We start from the raw sequence: 20,475 nt of genomic DNA, 5'->3' as shown, positions 1-20,475 counted from the left end.
TCAGTGGTAAAGAACCTGCCTGCTGATGCAGGAGACGGGGGTTTGATCCTGGGTCAGGAAGATCCTCCTAGAAAAGGAAATGGCAACCCACTTCAGTATTCTTGCCTGGGAAATCCCATGAACAGAGGAGCCTGGTGGGGTTGCAAAAGAGTCAGACATGACTTAGCAACTAAACAACAGCAACAGTAATAACTGCACTACTTGCTTGAATTAGGGTCAATTTTTCTGAGTTCTCAGGCCTCTATACTCTTATTTTTAACCAGAGACTTTATATCATTTTTTTTTAAAGGGCAAAATTTAATTTCCTTTCCCCCCCGCCTAAACATTAAAAAATAAGAGCATCTCTTTCTCTTAACATTTCTAATACTAAACTCAAAACTAAAATTTTATTGGATTAATTTGTAATATTTTCAGATGGAATATCCAAAGAAGTCCTAAAGAAAATGCAAAGAAGAAATGATGATAAATCTATATCAGACGCACGTGCTCGTTTCCTTGAGCGGAAGCAGCAGAGGTCCCAAGATCACAGCGACACACTGAAGGAAACCGGCTAAGCAGTGAACCCTCCAATTCAGGAAGTAGGAAAAACAGCCAGAAAATGTGTTTCTACTTTGCCGTTTATGTCAGACAGCACTACCAAGAGGAAGTGGTCAGCAGCTGTTTTTAAGCATAATAGTTAAAAGCAAATCAGAGCTCATCGGTACCAATAAATGGAAGTTTCAAAGAAAAAAATTGAGTTGCCGTAGTCATAGGCAATGATACATGAAACCAATGAAAGACAATATATGTGGCATTTTCCTCACTTCAGTTTTGCTGGCCTTGACTGGTATCAAATGTTGTCAGTGAGATATTTTCAAAAAACACTGAATTGTATTTAATCAGTATGTATTCCATTTGCATTGAAGCATTAAAAGTTATTTTCCTTAAATCTCTTTAAGGCCTTCTTGTTGCTAATAGAGTAGTATTTTATCAGGTTATCAGGTTTGTGACCATTTCCTTCAGAAGGCTAAACATAAGAGGTTTTTACTCAGCAATACTTATACGTCTAACTGTTTAATTGCTACAGAGCTTTATAGCTATTTAGAGAAAATACTTAATCAATTAGTAAATAAGAAAATTGCCTATGGCAAGATTCTTTGTTGAATTAATATTAATCCTTAAGTTGACTTTTCTGGAATTATACAAATTCCTTTTTATATAAAAGTATATTGTTTAAAACAGTAGCTATAGCCATTAACCAAAGGACAGATGATACATATATGGTCTTTTTTTAGCTGTCCCTGCATACTTGTATCAGCACCACATATGTAAATGTGACAGTGTTTCAAACAGCCTTCCACCTGGCCTACTGTCTTGCCTCCAGCTGCTTGGATAGGACCATTTAAACATTTATTATGCTGATCTTGAAATGGGATTTTCAAAGCAGCCAACTCTACATCACCAGTGTTTCAAATTGGAACCTTGAGGCCAGTTAGTATCACACTCAGGCCACGCTCAGCACTTGTCCACTCGTTGTTTACTGCCTTGTATTCTAGTAATTTGTGTACTTGTCTGTCTCCCCCACTAGATTATACGCTCCTTGTGGGCAGGGACTGTGTCTTTTTCATCTTTGTATCTTTCATGGCACCTAACACAGTGCTTTGCACATAGTAGTCATTCAGTGTCTGTTAAATAAAGCTATTAGTGTTGTTCAAATTCAAAAGACAACATAATGTGTGTTTTTAGTTATTTTTCGCTAAAATTTAAGAATCTAAAATTTTTATAGATAACAGTCTTTTGCAGTTCTTTCCTTTGGCATTCTTTTGTTGAGTATTAGAAACTTGAAGCCTTTATTGAAAAATCACATGAGGACCCAAATCCATGTTTGTTTTTGAGGTAAGGTGAGTGGAAATGGTTTCTTGGAACATTTTTAACACTGTTAATTGGTCGTCTTGAATCTTCAGTGCTCAAGACACCGTTTCAGCATATTAGCCCAATCATTTTCTCTTCCCAGGTATACGTATCAGTGTATTTCCTTTGATGTGGTGGGGGGTGTATGTGGATTCTTAGAATGAAAGCTCTTTTACTCCAGTAAGTTATTATTAAGCACACATTCTAAATCTGTAGTCTATATCTATAATTTCATCAGTTTTTCCAGTAAGGTTCTTTATAGCATTTTCCCGTACTTGAGGATCCAGTCAAGAATCCTGTATTCTATTTAATATTCTTTAATGTGGAAAAGGTGTCTTCTGTTTTTCTTTGTCTTTCACATTTAACCTTTTTAAAAATTGAAGTGTAGAGAACTTAGGATTAACAGATATACACTACTATATGTAAAAGATATAAACAATAAGGATATGCTGTATAGCACAGGGAACTATATTCAGTACCTTACAATAACCTATAATAACTGTACTCAACATCTTATAATAACATCTTATAATAGAAAAGAATTTTAAAAATACATATATGTGTATGTATATATAACTTAAACATTATAAGTTAACTACTATTTAAAAAATAATTGAGAAAATAAACTGAAGTACAGTTAACCTATAACCCTGTTATTTCCAGGTATGTAACACAGTGATTTGGTATTTCTGTACATTACAAAATGATCATGTCATTACAATAAGTCTCATTACCATCTGTCACCATACACAGATATTACAATATTATTGACTCTATTCCCCATGCTGTACATTTCATCCCCAAGACTCATTTATTTTTTACCTGTGAAGGTAACAAACCTGAAGACTGTATCTCTTGATCTCAGTCACCTATTTCACTCATCCCCCTACTCCTCCTTCTCTGCTAACCACCTGTTTATTCTCTGTATCTATGACTGCTTCTGTTTTGTTATGTTTGTTTTATTTTTTCAGATTCCACGTAGAAGTAAAATCATATAATATTTGTCAATCTCTGACTTATTTAGCTTAATACCCTCCAGATCCATTCACGTTATTGCAAATGGCAAGGTTTCTTTTTTTTTTTTATGACTAATACTCCATTGTAAATATTTGTATCACATCTTCTTATCCATTTATCCGTCAATGGATACTTAGGTTGCTTCCATATCTTATCTGTTGTAAACCATGCTGTGGTGAACATAGGGATGCATATATCTTTTAGAATTAGTGTCTTTGTTTTCTTCAGAAAATACCCAGAAGTGGAATTGCTAGGTCTCAGGTTCTATTTTTAATTTTTGAGGAACCTCTATACTGTTTTCCATAATGGCTGTGCCAACTTACATTCCCACCAACGTTGTAAGAGGGTTCCCTTTTCTCCCTGTCCTTTCCTACATGTATTTGTCTTTCACATTTAACATATTTGAATAACATTTTGACATTTTTTAATAATACAGGTTAGTTATTTTATACGATAGAATGTCCTCAGTTTGGATTTCGCTAATGTTTCCTCATGGTTTTGCATTTGTTACTGGAATACTACATAGGTGAGACAGTATTTTTGCCAAGGCATCAAATCTGGAGGTACATGATATTTGCCCCTTATTGGTGATGCTGCTGCTGCTGCTGCTGCTACTAAGTCGCTTCAGTCGTGTCTGACTCTGTGTGACCCCACAGACGGCAGCCCACCAGGCTCTGCCATTCCTGGGATTCTGCAGGCAAGAACACTGGAGTGGATTGCCATTTCCTTCTCCAATGCATGAAAGTGAAAAATGAAATTAAAGCCGCTCAGTCATGTCCGACTCGCAGAGACCCCATGGACTGCAGCCTAGCAGGCTTCTCCGTCCATGGGAGTTTCCAGGCAAGAGTACTGGAGTGGGGTGCCGTTGCCTTCTCCCTAATTTTGATTAATTGGTTAGGGTGGTTTTTTTATTTCTTCAGTCTAGTTACTCTTATAATTAAAAAGTAGTTTGTGGGAAGAATAAAATTATATGAAATAGCCTGTTCCTCATAAATTATTAACCCTCTGAATTTATCAGCTGATTATTCTTACCTGAATCAGTTGTATTCTTATGGTTGCAAAATGGTGCTTTTTTCCCTAACTGCTTCATATGCAAGTGAACAAAATGGGTTTGAAATGAGTGGGTTCTTAGTCGCTCAGTCGTGTCCAGCTCTTTGTGACTCCATGGACCCCATGGGATTCTCCAGACAAGAATATTGGAGTGGGTTGCCATGCTCTCCTCCAGGGGAGCTTTCCAACCCAGAAATTGAACTGGGGTCTCCTGCATTGCAGGTGGCTTCTTTACCAGCTGAGCTACCAGGGAACCTGTTATACACAAGGTTTTTTTTGTTTTTTGTTTTCAATTAATATCTAGTAGAGTACTGAATACTACATGTGTTCATTGAATCTGAAGATGCGGAACTACTGGTATGGAGGGCTGACTGTAAAGTTATATGAGGATTTTCAACTGCAGGGAGGGTGGGCACCCCAGATCACGGAGGTCTTGAAGGGTCAACTGTATTTATTTAATGGCATTACTTTGTAAGGAAGAACTTTCCTTGAGGTAAGAATTTCCGATAAACACTTGGGTGCCAAAAACAGCATAAATCAAGGCAGAGTTAAAAATCTGAGAGGGGTGGCAAACAGTCTTACTTTATTTGGTACATTGAGTATGTGTGCCTGTGTGTGTGTGTGTTTGTGTGCATATATATATATATATATATATATATATATATATAGGAGTAATAAGCTGAAAATATTGGTTGAAGACAGATTATGGAAGGCTTTGGAAGCCAAGCTATGGAATTTGGACTTTCTTGGTACTATATGGGCTTCCCTGGGGGCTCAGCTGGTAAAGAATCCACGTGCAGTGCAGGAGACCTGAGTTCAGTCCCTGGTTGGGAAGATCCCCTGGAAAAGGGAACAGCTACCACCCACTCCAGTTCTGGCCTGGGGTATTTCATGGACTACAGTCCATGGGGTCGCAAAGAGTCAGACATGACTGAGCAGCTTTCACTTTGGTACTATATATGAATTTATTGGCAGGGAATGACATCATTACATCTTTGAGGTAATTGTGACAATGGTATTGATAAGAAAAATAGATTTCCACTGAGAGGACTGTGAGAGAAGTATGAGAGGAATTTTGAATCTAGTTAAGGTGGAAAGAGTCTTGGAGGAAAGGTTGTGGTTATGGAATAATTTGTTCTTAAAGAGGAACAGACATTTCTCTAAAGAAGACATACAGCTGGCTAACAAACACATGAAAAGATGCTCAGCATCACTCATTATTAGAGAAATGAAAAGCAAAACTACAATGAGATATCACCTCACGCCAGTCAGAATGGCCATCATCAAGAAGTCTACAAACAAATGCTGAGAGAGTGTGGAGAAAAGGGAACACTCTTGCACTGTTGGTGGGAATGTAAATTGATACAGCCACTGTGGAAGACAGTAAAGAGATTCCTTAAAAAACTAGGACTAAAACCACCATATGACCCAGCAATCCCACTCCTAGGCATATACCCTGAGGAAACCAAAATTGAAGAAGACACATGTATCCCATTGTTCATTGCAGCACTGTTTACAGTAGCTAGAACATGGAAGCAACCTAGATGTCCATCAACAGATGAATTGATAAAGAAGTTATGGTACATATACACAATGGACTATTACTCAGCCATAAAAAAGAACGCATTTGGGTCAGTTCTAATGAGGTGGATGAACCTAGAGCCTATTATACAGAGTGAAATAAGTCAGAAGGAGAAGGATGAATATCATATATTAACACTCATATCAGAGAAGGCAATGGCACCCCACTCCAGTACTCTTGCTGGAAAGTCCATGGACAGAGGAGCCTGGTAGGCTGCATCCCTGGGGTCGCTAAGAGTTGGACACGACTTCACTTTCACTTTTCTCTTTCATGCATTGGAGAAGGAAATGGCAACCCACTCCAGGATTCTTGCCCGGAGAATCCCAGGGACGGCGGAGCCTGGTGGGCTGCCATCTATGGGGTTGCACAGAGTTGGACACGACTGAAGTGACTTAGCAGCTTAGCAACGCTTATATATGGAATCTAGAAAGATGGTACTGAAGAATTTATTTGCAGAGGCCTCAAACAGAGACCCTGTATCAACCTAGAGTGGTGGGATTGGGAGAGAAGTTCAAGAGGGAGGGGTTTTATATTAAAAAAAAAAAAAGGAGGGGTATGTGTATACCTGTGACTGACTCATGTTGAATTTTGACAGAAAACAACAAAATTCTGTAAAGCAATTATCTTTCCATTAAAAAAATAAAAAGAATGAGGATTCCCCTTTAAATTACTGAATAAAATAAATGAAGATGAATGTTATCATAGAAATATGGGCAAAGAAGATGGTCAGTCATTTTGTGAGTCTTACTAGAAATTCGGGAAATGTAGTTGAAAATAAATGAGATCCCATTCTTTTCCATCATATTGGCAACAATTAACATGCCTGAAAAGTGTTGGCATAGGATAAATTGCTCTTAATTTAGAGGACATATTAGCAATATTTATAAAATTGAAATTTGCACAACCTGCAGCAAGCCCGACTTTATATCCTAGGAACTCTGAGAGTATATAAAATATTCTGTTTCTAGTAAAATTTGACTCCTAGAGATTTAGAATCAGTTTGATGATTTATATTACATACAATAGTTATTAAAATATTTCTAGAGTAAAAAGTTGAAAATTACATACATAGCTATCAATAGGGGGAAATGTTTAAGTAAACTGTGATATGTTCTTATGGTCAAATTCTTTACATCAGTGGAAGTGATTTTTGATTTTCCTGTTGCTTAACAGGTAGAACCACTTTACATTCCTAACAGCAATGTAGTGTTGTTACAACCTTTCTTACTGTACTTACTGTACTGAATGAATGTGGTCTCTCAAAAATATCCTTGTAAATATAGACAAGAAAGTGTCTCATTATTATGTTAATTTACATATTTAGATATTCTACTCTTTTTCTGTAGTTTTAAATTGTCTGCAAGAAATGAAATTAATAAAATTAACTGATATGAATTTGATAGGGCCAGATAAGACAGTAAGTATTTAACTTCCAAGGCATACAGTCTATTGCAGCCATGATGCTGTTGTAATATCCAAACAGCCATGGGCAGTACATAAATAGATATGGCTGTGTTCCAATAAAGCTTTACGGACAGTGAAATTTGAATTTCATATAATTTTTGCATGTCAAGAAATATTCTTTTGATTTCATTTTTTACCACTTGCACTTTATTCCAGAAAAGCTGCTTTTCATAAGCCCATTCTGATTCAAATTATTTTAATTGAAAAGAACTTAATTTCATGAAATACTAAAGGGTTTTTGGTTTTCACTTTTTTTTTAATTTATTTTTGGCCATGCCATACAGCTTGTGGGATCTTAGTTTCCTGACCAGGGATCAAACCCGGGCCATAGCAGTGAAAGCGCCAAGTTCTAACCACTGGACCAGCAAGGAATTCCCAACTTTTCTTTATAGCAGACCTGAAAGGATTGAACACAGCAGTAATTTAATTTGTTAAAAAAACTTTAATTTGTTATCTTTATTCTCCCAAAGATTTTCAAAGTAACCTGTATTACGTTAAAGGAAACCTGAAAATACAAATAATACAAAACTCTAATGAAGCTTTGAAGATTTTTCAAATAATTATTTTACTTGTCCAGATAAAATCTAACATATGCTTCTTAACCCAATTTCCCTTAGTGCTCAGCTAAATCATAAGAAATGAGAGGGGATGACCCAGAATATAACCTGACACCTGATGTGATGCTTTCTGTATGTAGTTGATATTTATAAATGCTGTGCTAACTCCACGTGTGATTATTCACAAGGTAAGTTGGCCTGGGCTTCAAATTAAATAGGTAGTACAGTTGATAAATGCTCTAGTAGCTGAAGAAGTAAGGCAAATAGACTTTAAGGTGTATTTTTAAGTAAGGCTTGGACTTGGACTAGAGCAAAAAGGGAGACAGAATTTGTGTGGTTCGAGAGAGGACTAAGGAATAAACAATGGAAAGATTATCAGTGTCACCTTGAGAAGGGCTCTTTTGAAGAGTTTTGAGGTTTCTAGTTACGTAATTTGGATTAAGATTCGATAGGTCATATGAATGATAATTTGAGTGCTACTCATTCTTACAGATAGGAAAATCTGAAAGTCAGCTTGGACTAGAGTTTCCTTTTCACAGCGTGCAGCGCTTATGGACTGCCTTCTTGTGCTCGTTTGCTACTCCATCTAGTTCCCATTCAAGAAATGGAATTTTTAAGGCCTCTGCAGTAATGAGTATTATCTCATCTCTACATCTGATCTGATGGCTTAGCTTGATAGTCCCCAGATATGGAGACATGAAGCACTGTTCATCTGGTTAGTTTTTATTCTCACCCCGTGCAAAGCTTTATTTGAGTGACCAACTTTATATATTGATTGGCCTAACCCAAAGAGACTTTTTTCATGCCTTTTGGTGCTAATAGGACTGGCTTAGAAAAGAAAAAATGTAAATCAGTAAATATGATGTAGGAGAAAAATTGAAGTTGGCATATTTTCCATTACTGGAGTGTTACAGAATGAATAGTAATTAGATGGTTGTATACTGTACAACATTAAACTCAGTTATTTGGAATATGAGCAACAAAGAAAAGGAAGTACACAGGTTGTGGGTTTATTTTACCTAATGCACTTTTATCACCATGGCACATCGAAGTTTAAGGCATTTGAAAAAAACAGTAATTTCTACATTTGGTACATATTCAGATCATGCTACATTTGCAACAGTACTATATATATCACTTCACAGTGATGAACCTGAGCTCTTTAAGATTCAGAATTGATTTCTCCATATAAAAGATGTTTTTTAAAACCTTTTCAATCAAGCTGACTTTCAGATTGGACTTCCCTGGTGGTCCAGTGGCTAAGACTCTGTGCTCCCAGTGCAGGGGGCTCCGGTTTGATCCCTGGTCAGGGAACAAGCTATCACATGCTACAACTAAAGATCCTGTATGCCTCAACTAAAAAAAGATCCCATGTGCTGCAACCAAGACCCAGTGCAGCGAAATAAATAAAGCCTTTTCCGAAGACTGTAACTTTCTTAAAAAATTATTTTCGACTGTGCTGGGTCTTCACTGCTACGCGGGCTTTTCCCCAGTTGCAGCAAGTGTGGGCTACTCTAGTTGTGGTGTGCAGCGTTCTCACTGTGGTGGCTCTTGTGCACGGGCTCAGGAAGTCGTTGCAGTTCCCTAGTTCTAGAGCACAGGCTCAATAGTTGTGGCTCAAGGGCTTAGTTTCTCCGTGGCATGTGGGATCCTCCATATCTTCTGCATTAGCAGGTGGATTCTCTATCACTGAGCCACCAGGGAAGCCCCTTAACATTATTTTTCATTGTTACACACTGAAGCGTTTGGTAACCAAGTAAATCCTGTTTCCTTGACTTTTCCTTGACTTTTCGTTAGCCAAATCTTTACCAAATGTCAGTCCTTAATATTCTCTTCTGAGGATGAGTTTATTATAATACCATAACAAGGCAACAAGGCTACAAGGCTGGAAAAGGTGTTTTCATGCCAATCCCAAAGAAGGGCAATGTCCAAGAATGTTCAAACTATAATACAATTGCGTTCATTTCACATGCTAGCAAGGTAATGCTCAAAATCCTTCAAGTTCGGCTTCAACAGTACATGAACCAAGAACTTCCAGATGTATAAACTGGATTTAGAAAAGACACAGGAACCAGTTGTCAAATTGCCAACATCCGTCGGATCATAGAGAAAGCAAGAGAATTCCAGAAAAACATCTAATTCTACTTCATTGACTACGCTAAAGCCTTTGACTCTGCCTTAGTGTGTTAATCACTCAGTTGTGTCCAACTCTTTGTGACCCCACGGACTATAGCCTGCCAGGCTCCTTTATCCATGGAATTCTCCGGGCAAGAATACTACAGTGGGTAACCATTCCTTTCTCCAGGGGGTCTTCTCAACCCACGGGTCAAACCCAGGTCTTCTGCATTTGCAGGCAGATTCTTTACCATCTAAGCCTGTGTGGATCACAAAAAATTGTGGAAAATTCTTATAGGGATGAGAATACCAGATTACTTATCTCTGGAGAAACCTGTATGCAGGTCAAGAAGCAACAGTTAGAACTGGACACAGAACAATGGACTGGCTCAAAATTGGGAAAGGAATACTTCAAAGCTGTGTATTGTCACCCTGCTTATTTAACTTCTATGCAGAGTACATCATGTGAAATGCCAGGCTGGATGAATCACATTGCCACGAGAAATATCAACAACCTCAGATATGCAGATGATACCACTCTAATGGCAGAAAGCAAAGAAGAACTAAAGAGCCTCTTGATGAAAGAAGAGAGTGGAAAAACTGGCTTAAAACTCAACATTCTGGCATTGGGTCCCATCACTTCATGGCAAACAGATGGGAAAAAATTGGAAACAGTGACAGATTTTATTTTCTTGGGCTTGCAAAATCATTGCAGATGGTGACTGCAGCCATGAAATTTTAAAAGACCATTGCTCCTTGGAAGAAAAGCTATGACAAACCTAGATAGCATATTAAAAAGCAGAGACATCACTTTGACTACAAAGGTTTGTGTAGTCAAAGCTATGTTTTTTCCAGTAGTCATGTATGGTTGTGAGAGTTAGACGATAAAGAAGGCTGAGTCCTGAAGTATTGATGCTTTCGAATTGTGGTGCTGGAGGATTCTTGAGAGCCCCTTGGATAGCAAGGAGATTAAGCCAGTCAATCCTAAAGGAAATCAACCCTGAATATTCATTAGAAGGATTGATGCTGAAGCTCCAATACTTTGGCCACCTGATGCAAAAAGCCGATTCACTGGAATCGGCTTGGATGCTGGGGAAGATTGAGGGCAGAAGGAGAAGGTGACAGAGGATGAGATGGTTGGATGACATCACCAATGCAATGGGCATGAGTTTGAACAAACTCTTAGAGATCCTGAAGGACAGGGAATCCCGGCATGCTGCAGTCCATTGGGTTGCAGAGCCAGACATGACTTAGTGACTGAGCAGCAACAGCGTTGCAGCAAAGTGCATTGCTACTTGTGGAACGACCCCTGCAGTGTAACAGAATTTTAAAATTGGTAGGAGAATGTGTTTGTGGGTCATGCCCTGCTTTGGAAAGGGTGAAAGGAGACAGTTGCACATATTTAGAACGGGGCGGGGCGGGGGAGCCCATAACAATCATTCCCACCCCTTCATTCTGTAGATCTTCTCAAGCTTCTTTTTGACTTGTTTTTCCATGTGAAAGGGAGGTTGTGACACAGTATCTGACTTTGTTGATCAGTAGTTCTGGGTTTTTCTGTCCCCACAGCTTTGTGTATCACTATATTTGAACCAACTTTTCTGAGCTGACTTTTTAAGGTAATGTTCTGAGCTACTTCATTCCTCTGCTGGAATCTGATTTAACCTTTAGAAAACTTGGGAGGGGCCTAAAATATGCTAGATTCCAGATTGTATTCCCACAGGGGTAGACTTGACTGTTTACTTGGAACATGGTTGAACCTGATGCAGAATAGATTCAATTCAGATCTTATTGCCATCCATGATAAAACTTGTCTATAGAAATCAGGTTTAGGATAGTCCTGGGCAGTGAGTGATAACTGAGTATATGTTAAGGTCCATTTTATACTAAAATAATACCATGAAAGTTATTGTCTTGCTTTATAAATGTCATTTTGGGTGAGCTTTACCTGATTGGTGACTTGTTCAGGATCAAAATAAAGGGGGCACTGATACCGAGTCACTTATTGGTCTTTGATATGTTCTTCAATCCTGCTGGGACTCACAGGAGTAGTCCTAGGGCGCTGAGATGTTTCTCAAAGCTGCTGTTTAAATGGCAAAACCACTTATCTTACTTAGGTAATGCTAAAGTATATCCTTGATTTCATTAAAATCTGAATTTAAAATATTTGGTACAGTGGGTTAAGTTTAAACTTCTGCTTCAAAATTAATCTCTTAATGTCTGAGAAACGCCTTTACTTTGTGGCTTTTGCAATGCAGTTAGTTCAGGCTATTTTTAAAAGGTCAAGTTAAAAGGTATGGGCCTTAAATCCATCATTGCTTGAAGATGAAAAACTACAGAGAAATCCTACAATGAAGTTTTTCTGATGTGTCATTCTCACTGATATGTATAACACAGGTCCTGTATAACACAGGTCCTGGCATAATGTTCAGGAGACAATAAAGTTTTCTTGTGTAGGTTTTGAGAAACTGGCACTCCTCGAAATAGTTGACAAGCAATGCAGTTTTTGCTATTGGCACTTGGTATAACTCAAAGCAAGTACCTACTATTGAATATTCTGCTAAAAATACCTTCAAATTCAAAAGAATGACTATTTTATTAACATTGCTACCTTACTAAAACATTGGATTTCTGAAACCATAAGCCATGATGACAATAACATTTATTGTCTTATTAAAAGACTTTGTCATAGTTCGATAACCTTATAAACCAGATAACAAATGCTGAGTGTTCCCCGCCCCCCATCTTCTCTACCTTAAGGTAGTGCTTGAAAACAAAGCCATTTAGTTACTGCTCAGGTAACCGTTAACAGTGACTCAGCCTCTAGGGCTTATAAAACAAAGTATTGATAACCTTTTGTCCTGCTTCTACACATTAACAAGAACAGTGTACTACCATAAAAAGCTCTCTCATTATCTCAGCCAAAAATCCTTAGTTAAGGCACAGATTTGGGTTTTGGTGTTCTTTATCATCTAGTACATTTTTTTCTCCTGAAAAATTCTAGTTACTGAAGGATACAGTGTTCAAAATGAGTTGGTATACCGTAGATGATTGTGAAAACAAGGCATTCATTTCTCTGCGTGATGACACAGCAGTCACTTTAACAATCTCAGTGCACTTTTGGTTACATATTCCACACCAAATATCCAAACGAAAATCCATTGCTTTGTGGATTCTGACCGTATATTTAAAATTAGAGGTCTGTCTGAAAATGCAAGACTTATTAATAAAATTTTGGTTGCCGGTTCATATTATAGCTCATTTGTATCCCGGATTCTGAGACTGGAAATATAAGTTGATTAAAGCTACTGCTTTAACTGTATAATAGAGCAGCAACATCTTTAGATCTTTAATTTAGAATTTGCATATTTCCAAAAAAGATTCAAAGCAGCTCGTGTTTAAACTGGTTATTAGGTCATTTCAAATGCTGCAGAACAGAGAACATCTTCAAGTATTTAGCTTAACAAAACATAATGAAATTTTGCCAACCATAAATATTCACTCTGATGACATGGTGGTGGGGCTTTTCTTTGCAGAATAGTCTATCTGCTATTTTAACTGCCAAAGATTCTTTTCCCATTCTCAGTGTGTGAGATATACTTTGGGGAAAACATTAAAAGCAATTTAAATGATTAAGCAAATTTCTCTAAGTAAAACTGCTTGACACACAAAATTACTGTCTACCTAATAGGGGTTTTATGTTTAACTGAAAAGGGCACTAAAAATAATTAATGTGTACTTGAATAGTTCCTCAAGATCTTTCTGGAAAAACCATTACACCTCTTTTAAAATGAAAGGCACAGAACGAAAATTCTTTTATCCTTTATTGTATTTGTGCGGTTATGAAGCATCATTATAGCTTATACTTAGCAACAAAGTACTGGGGAGGTTATTAACTGATACTGAATACCGTAGACACCTTAACGCTGTGAGAAGACACGATGCTTCTTGTATTCCCAGACACTGCTAACTTATACACTGTTGAGGTGGTCCCACTGAAACACACCCCTAATGGTTAATTTCTTTCTCCAAGAGCGTATCTTACCCATGAGGAGGAAAAACCTAACTTTAACCTAAATCTCTGAGGCTCATTATTTGACATGGCTGAAAAAAAAGTCCTCCTGCTACAATTTCAGTCCTCAAAATCTCCAGCAAATTACTAGGCTACACTCATAAACACGTCTGCCAAAATGTCTGCAGAAACGCTAAGAAAGGCCATCACAAGGCCTATTTGAGATACCTCATCAATGGCCTTCACCGCCCTTTGAGTCAATTGTTTAACATCCGAAGAGACTATTAGCTTTGCTAGAATCCAAGCGTCAGCTTCTCCAACCGTCAGAAGGGCAGACAGGATTCTAAACCCCATCAATGCCCCCTCCTTGGGATGTAACCACCACCCACCCACCACACGGAACCAGGCGGGGGAGGAGGGCAGCAGCCCACTGCCAGGAGAGCTCTGCAGGGAGGCCGTTTCCCTGAGTCACGGAGAGGGCGGGAGGCTGGGCCCATCTGCCCGTGCCACGTCCTCTTCGTAAAGGACTCGATTTAAACAAACAGGGCGCACAGGGGAAGGCAGCAGCACTACTATTCCTCAGGGCGGCCCAACAGCCACCTCATTCCCAGGAGACGCCGCACTTCCCCAGAACGCGCTCTGCATTCTGGCAGCGACCAGCCGACCTTTCCCGACCAGCGTCACGTGCACCCGGAAGTACGTGGGTGGGACCTAAAGCGCCCACGGAAATGACGTTGGTCGCCCCTAGTCGCATGATGTGGCAAAATGCAAAAAAAGGTGGTGGAGGGGGAGGGAAAAGCAGGCGGCTGGGGAAAGTGATGAGGCAAAAAAAGTAGTCCCTTCGATGCCTCTATTTATTGCAGTGTCGCAGCCGTCAGCGACTCCCTCGGCGCACTGCGCCCCGAATTCCTGCGCACCGCGGCACCGCGGCACTCCGTGGAGGGGTACATAAGGCGGAGGGGGGGTGAAGTAACTGGGGCGGAGTTCTGTTGCCGGGATCCCTCCGCAGGGCTCAGCCGTTTCCGGAGTCTGCGCTGCGCCCGGTTCCGCCATTGCGGCTCTCCTGGACCCTGGAGCCTCCGCCCCCGACCTGAGCTCTTTCGTCTGCCTGCCAGTTTCCTGCGTCCCCGGAGACTCTCCTGCTGAGCCCAGCCTCCCCCCTCCCCCCTTCTCCTCCTCTCCTTGGAGAGCCCGGGCAGCCACTGCCCCGCAGCCCCAGTGACAGGAGGAGACCATACCCCCCGACAGCGCCATGGCCCAGATTCTGCCAATTCGTTTTCAGGAGCATCTTCAGGTGCGGTGGGCCGGGGCTCGTGGGGGCTGTGGAGACGAGGGAGGTCAGAAGGAAGAAGCGGGAGTCTGAGCCCAAGCCCAAAAGAGTAGAATCGGAGAGGGGGGGTATCGGTTCCTGAGGTAGACGGAAGACGGTGCACTGTCTCGGAAAGCTTAAAGGGTTAAATGATTGATGTAGGGCTTGGGTGGCAAGGAAGCGAGTCGAGATCCATAGGAGAGCGAGGCCACGCTGGGGTTTGAAGGCCTCTCTGTCTTCGCTTCCTGGATGGCGAGGACTGCGCATGATAAACCCTTCCACCCCCCGGTTTTATTCAGTTCATTCATTTGGGTTCGTGGAGCCGGGGACGGATGGAGTTGTGCGGTGGTGGTGATCTCCCGCGTTTCTTCCGGAGCAGGAATTCTCTTCTCCCAAGCCAGCGCAGGGCTGTCACTTCTCATTGCTCTCTCTCTCTCCCCCTTTCCCCCATCGTGCCTGCACCTAGGAGTTGTGGCGCGGGTGGGTTGGGGAGGAGCAAGCTTTTTTTCTTCCTCCCTCTGCGCCTCTCAGAGGGAAGGGCACCTTCCCCGGGGGTGGGGGAACGACAGCAGCTCCTCTCTTGCCTTGCCCAAGGCAGTAGGAACAGGGAAGGTCACTGAAGGAAAAGGAGGATAGAAAGAGGGAATGTATTTATCAGTGTGGTGTCAATTTCAGAGTGCGTGGGGCGGGGGGGGGTGGGGGGACTCGCCTTTTTTTCCCTTTTTGTTTTTTCTGGAAATGGTGCAGCTTTTATCCCCTCTTTGGTTCTAGAAAAGAGAAAGGAGTTGTCCAGAGGTTATCGTGGGGTCTGCCGGAGGTTAGCAGGTAGTTGGCTTGGCGTGAGTACCTCCCTCAGGATTGCGAGGAATTGAATGAACCCTGGGGATATAGCACACTTGCTCTGGGATATGCAGGGTTATTTGGTCTGTAATTGCCTTTGGTAGGTTCTAGAGTTCTCCATGGTGCAGTATCCTGTAGGCAACAGACTGTCTTACCTGGCAGCTTGCCCACGGCGGGCCCAGGCAGGTGATCATTGGAGGACTTGACGGAGTTAAGTCGTCTTTTGAGCTTCTGATTTTCCTGGTTCACCAATCCTTGTTTTACTTTGGCTGAAATAAATTTATTCATAAAGTATGTTTTCTTTCCAGTTACCTCCTTAAAGAGTCCTGCCTCCCCTCAATTATTTGAAGGACTAATTTGTAAATGATAAGAGATGCCAGTGGTTTGACATGACGCTAATGCTAGTGGACCTACTAGACACTTTATCATGGAATGCTGTTTACTTTCTGCCATTGTTATAACGTTTATAAAGCCTTCTTGTATTAGGTTTAATATTGTGGCTGTCAACATAATTTCGTTTTTTACAGATTATCACCTTTGCTTGCATCAGCAAGACTTCTTTTCCTTTGTCTTGAAATATAATGAGTAATCTTTACTCAAAAAAATGAGTTATGTCATGTACTTTTATTCAGTCATTTTTGGTTTTCAGATAACTCATCCGATGCAATAGAACACTATTTGACAGAAGGTCAAAAAACATTAAGTGACAGAATGGACCCAGAAATTATGGTTCATGCTCCATCCAAATTTTTATTGCTGTGGTTACTATTGTTGAGGATGAAGGGAAAACACACCCTTGTCCTCACACTGAACTGCTTCTGGAATATAATCTTCCTGCAGACAAAAGTATGTAAAATCATACACAAGAAAAGCAGTTAACAATTGCTGTTTGCTTTACAAAACAGAGGCATATCCCACTAGTAAATCTTGTTTCTTGACTAGTGGTAGTTTGAGCAATAGTTTTTTCATTTCTATTAATGAAGAAACAAGATTATTGAATAATTCCAAAGGTTGGACTCTAACCTTGTCACTAACTGAAGACACATTTAGTAAGGGTCTCCTTTCTAAGTGGTTCATAGTTTTTGCAAATACTTGAGTGAAGCCATCTTCTCAAATACTTTGAAGAGTTGAATGTAAAGTAGCTATGCAAATATACTTAAAGAATTCAGTCTTTCAATTTCTGGAGTAGTATATATCTCCCATGCCTAAGCTTAAGCTTGCTATAGTGACTGTATACTAAGGATTATTTTAATTGGCATCTTAGGTCTTTGACCTCTGAGCCCCTGCCAGTTTGCTAAGTAGCAAAAACTTTCTGAAACACTTAAGATAATAATTGGGAAGAAGAATTGAGGAACTTGAGTGTAGCATTAACCTGTGAAAGCTTCAAAGGGTGAACTTGAAATGAATTTATTTTTATACCATCTAACTACTTGGACCAACCAAAGGGTCTGTCATCAAGGGTTTAGAACTAAATCAAATGAACATTAATATTTTAAGTTATGAAGTTTTTTTTCTTTTTTAAGATGTTTAGGCCGATAGCAGTGAACAGATGAGTGCCTATTTGAACAAGATTTTGTTAGAATTGCAGGTTCTGAAAAAAATCCTAGGCTGTGTATAGAGTTGCCTGCAGGTATCATTTCTTAGCTCATTTAGTATCTTTATGCTGATTGACACATTCTGCTGTATTCCCAGGTTTTTGGGGTCTGAATTAAAAATCTCCCAACCCTGTTCTTTTCTCTTTGATCCATAAATGCAGGAATGTGGGAGTTCTTGATAATGGTTATTTTGATTTGCAAAGAGTAAGCAGTGCTGAGTTACTGGGATATGTTATATGCTTAATTCTACTACCTGGAAGAGTCATACTGCCTAGAATTATGTGGCAGTCTACTCTAGGAAAAGCTTCCACGTTTAAGACGTATCAGGTTTTTCAGTATTTTCCTAATGGTCAATTTACTCAGCTTTTAAAGGGGTGTGGTTAATTCTAGGGAATGTGCTTTCACTCTGTTTAGGAAATAACTTAAGACATAAAATGCTGTGTGTGTGTGTGTGTGTGTGTATAGAATCGGTCATTTTCATTTTGGTGTGGAGTGAAGTACATGATTTCAAGAACCTTAACCTATAATATTTGAATTCTATTTAACAAGATGTTTTCCTGTTACTGTTACTACGTGGCTTTAACTTTTTGAAAGCTACTCTGCAATAGAACTTTCTTCCATGATGAAAATTTATACTAGCTACAAAGGCATATTGAGCACTTGAAATGTTACTGTTACGACTGAGGGACTGAATTTTTACTTTTCAGTTAGTGTAAATGTCAATAGCTACATGAAGCTATTAATGAGGACATCGGACTGCACAATTGCAGACAATACTGATGTGCTTTGTAAGAGTGAAGATTTATTTGGTCACCCATATTTATATGTCTAGAACATTTAAAAATATTTATTACTTGACTGCGTTGGGTTTTTGTTATAGAATGCAGGCTTAGTTGCCCTGCAGCATATGGGATCTTGGTTCTTGGGCCAGGGATTGAACCCATGTCCCCTGCATTGGAAGGCGGATTCTTAACTACTAGACTCCCAGGGAAGTCCCTAGGACATTGTGTTGCTGGTAAGTCACTTCAGTCGTGTCCGACTCTGTGTGACCCCATAGATGGCAGCCCACCAAGCTCCGCCATCCCTGGAATTCTCCAGGCAAGAACACTGGAGTGGGTTGCCATTTCCTTCTCCAGTGCATTAAAGTGAAAAGTGAAAGGGAAGTCGCTCAGCTGTGCCCGACTCTTAGCGACCCCATGGACTGCAGCCTACCAGGCTCCTTCATCCATGGGATTTTCCAGGCAAGAGTACTGGAGTGGGGTGCCATTGCCTTCTCCAGGACATTGTGTTAGCTAACGCTTATTAGTACAGTGTGTTGGTTGAATTCTGTCTCTTTGGGGGAGTGGTGATGATGGACAGTGACGAGTGAATGGGAGGAGCAGCACTTGTGAGAGTCTGTTGTGTCCTATGAACGTAGCGGGCGCTTCCAAGTCTTCGCTTAATATCTTAAACAGCTGGAGAAAGTGAGACTCAAACTAGTGCCAAAAGGAACACTGCAGAGTGAGACTTAAATCTAGGTCTTCTGACACTAAATATTTCAAAGAAAAACAATGGCGTTAAGATGAGAAGTTTCGCAGTATCCTGGTGTGCTTTTTTTTTTTTCTGTTGGACTTTGCTCTGAGAAGTGACTTCTCTACTGCTTTAATGTGTGGTTAATGACATGGTATAATAGAGCAGGGGTTTGGAGGGTGTTGAGATCAGTGCCATCCAATAGAAAAATACAAGCCAGATCTGATTTTCCAGTGGCCATATTAAAAGTAAAAAACAGGTAAAATTAATTTTAATGTTTTAACTCGGTGGACCCCAGATGTTATTATTTCAATGTGTAATCAGTATAAATCTTTCAGGTGAGATATTTTATATTCCTTTTTTGGAGGTACTGAATTTTCAAAATCTGATAGGTGTTTTATACTTAGAGCACGTCTCAGCATTCATAAGTTATAGTTGGAAAAACAGGTTTGCATATATAGGTTGTTCCAAACATAAGTTTGCCATAATTGACTTGATTATCTGTTACTGTTTAATTTTAATAACTTAATATTGAAAATAAATACAGTCACAATGACCACATTTCAGGTGCTCAGAATTGCGTGTGGCTTGTAGAATATGGCTGGAGTATTAGAGAAGGCAGGTTAAGACTCGCCTCTTGCTCCTTTTTCTCTGTAAAATAGGTGTACTACCTCACAGAGTTATTGTGAAGGTCTTGTCTATCATGTATTATCATGTATGTGAAAGTACTTGGTGTATCACTTGAAGGATATTAATTGTTAGCTATATAATTTTTGTCCAGTATATTTTATTCAGATATCTCTCAGCCAGTGACATATATTTGTAGACTTAAGACCTAGATTTTTATGGTTTATAAATATTTGGTACTCAACCTGAAATTTGAATATTTACTATATATCAACAGTTATGTTACACTAAAGACAAAGTGGTGAACAAAACTGACAGCAGCTTGCATTGACTGGTTCTCAGAGGCTGTCCACATGTAATTGTAACCATGGTTGTTACTGAATGTTTGATACAGTGCAGGATTTAATACAAATAGTCGTATGACACAAAATTGATTCTGCTCTGAAACTACCCAAAAGAAAGAAATGTGTACCTTAATCATTTATTATATCCCATGAGTGCTCACATGTGCCATTGGTACATCTGTAATTAGTGTCCCTTGGTCAGATAGATGAGACTCCTAATAAACCACATCTGATAAAATGCCCACCTGGAATGCCAGTCAGGCCTTTGTTAGTGTTTATTTGTTCTTATATAAAATGATAGTGTAGAAATGTGTGTTCGCTTAGATAGGAAATGAGATCTTAGGCCTTCATATTAGAAGGAGGTAGTGTAGAAATGTGTGTTCGCTTAGATAGGAAATGAGATCTTAGGCCTTCATATTAGAAAGAGGCTATTTTTAAAAATTTATTTACATAGCTGTACTTAAAGCTGCTTCATAAAATCAAATTGTAAGCCATAGCAAAGTTTGCAGCTCTAGATGTCTTCCCCTCTCCCCTTCTTGGCCAAGCGCCCGAGGCTAATGCTCTTAA

General features: G+C 39.7%; 2 protein-coding genes across 6 annotated transcripts in view; both read left to right on the top strand.

The window, feature by feature from the left end:
• Positions 1-1,707, top strand: part of DHX40 (DEAH-box helicase 40) — a 50,745-nt gene extending 49,038 nt beyond the window's left edge. The window contains exon 18 of one of the 2 annotated variants that reach the window (XM_040244180.1): positions 415-1,707. In XM_040244180.1, the coding sequence (XP_040100114.1) occupies positions 415-554 (140 nt within the window). In that variant the 3' untranslated portion in view covers positions 555-1,707. The remainder of the gene's footprint in view (positions 1-414) is intronic. The other variant, XM_040244181.1, reaches the window with a different exon arrangement.
• A 12,763-nt stretch (positions 1,708-14,470) lies between these two features.
• The window catches only part of CLTC (clathrin heavy chain), a 70,134-nt gene continuing 64,129 nt past the window's right edge, over positions 14,471-20,475 (top strand). For 3 of the 4 annotated variants that reach the window (XM_040244174.1, XM_040244173.1, XM_040244171.1), the window contains exon 1: positions 14,471-14,978. In XM_040244174.1, coding sequence (XP_040100108.1) covers positions 14,937-14,978 — 42 coding nt within the window. In that variant the 5' untranslated portion in view covers positions 14,471-14,936. The remainder of the gene's footprint in view (positions 14,979-20,475) is intronic. The other variant, XM_040244172.1, reaches the window with a different exon arrangement.

This window comes from Oryx dammah, unplaced genomic scaffold, assembly GCF_014754425.2.
Source record: "Oryx dammah isolate SB20612 unplaced genomic scaffold, SCBI_Odam_1.1 HiC_scaffold_8, whole genome shotgun sequence".
In the NCBI taxonomy this organism is placed as follows: Eukaryota; Metazoa; Chordata; class Mammalia; order Artiodactyla; family Bovidae; genus Oryx; species Oryx dammah.
Note: the sequence above shows the minus strand (reverse complement) of the source record. Positions and strands in the feature narration are given on the sequence as shown.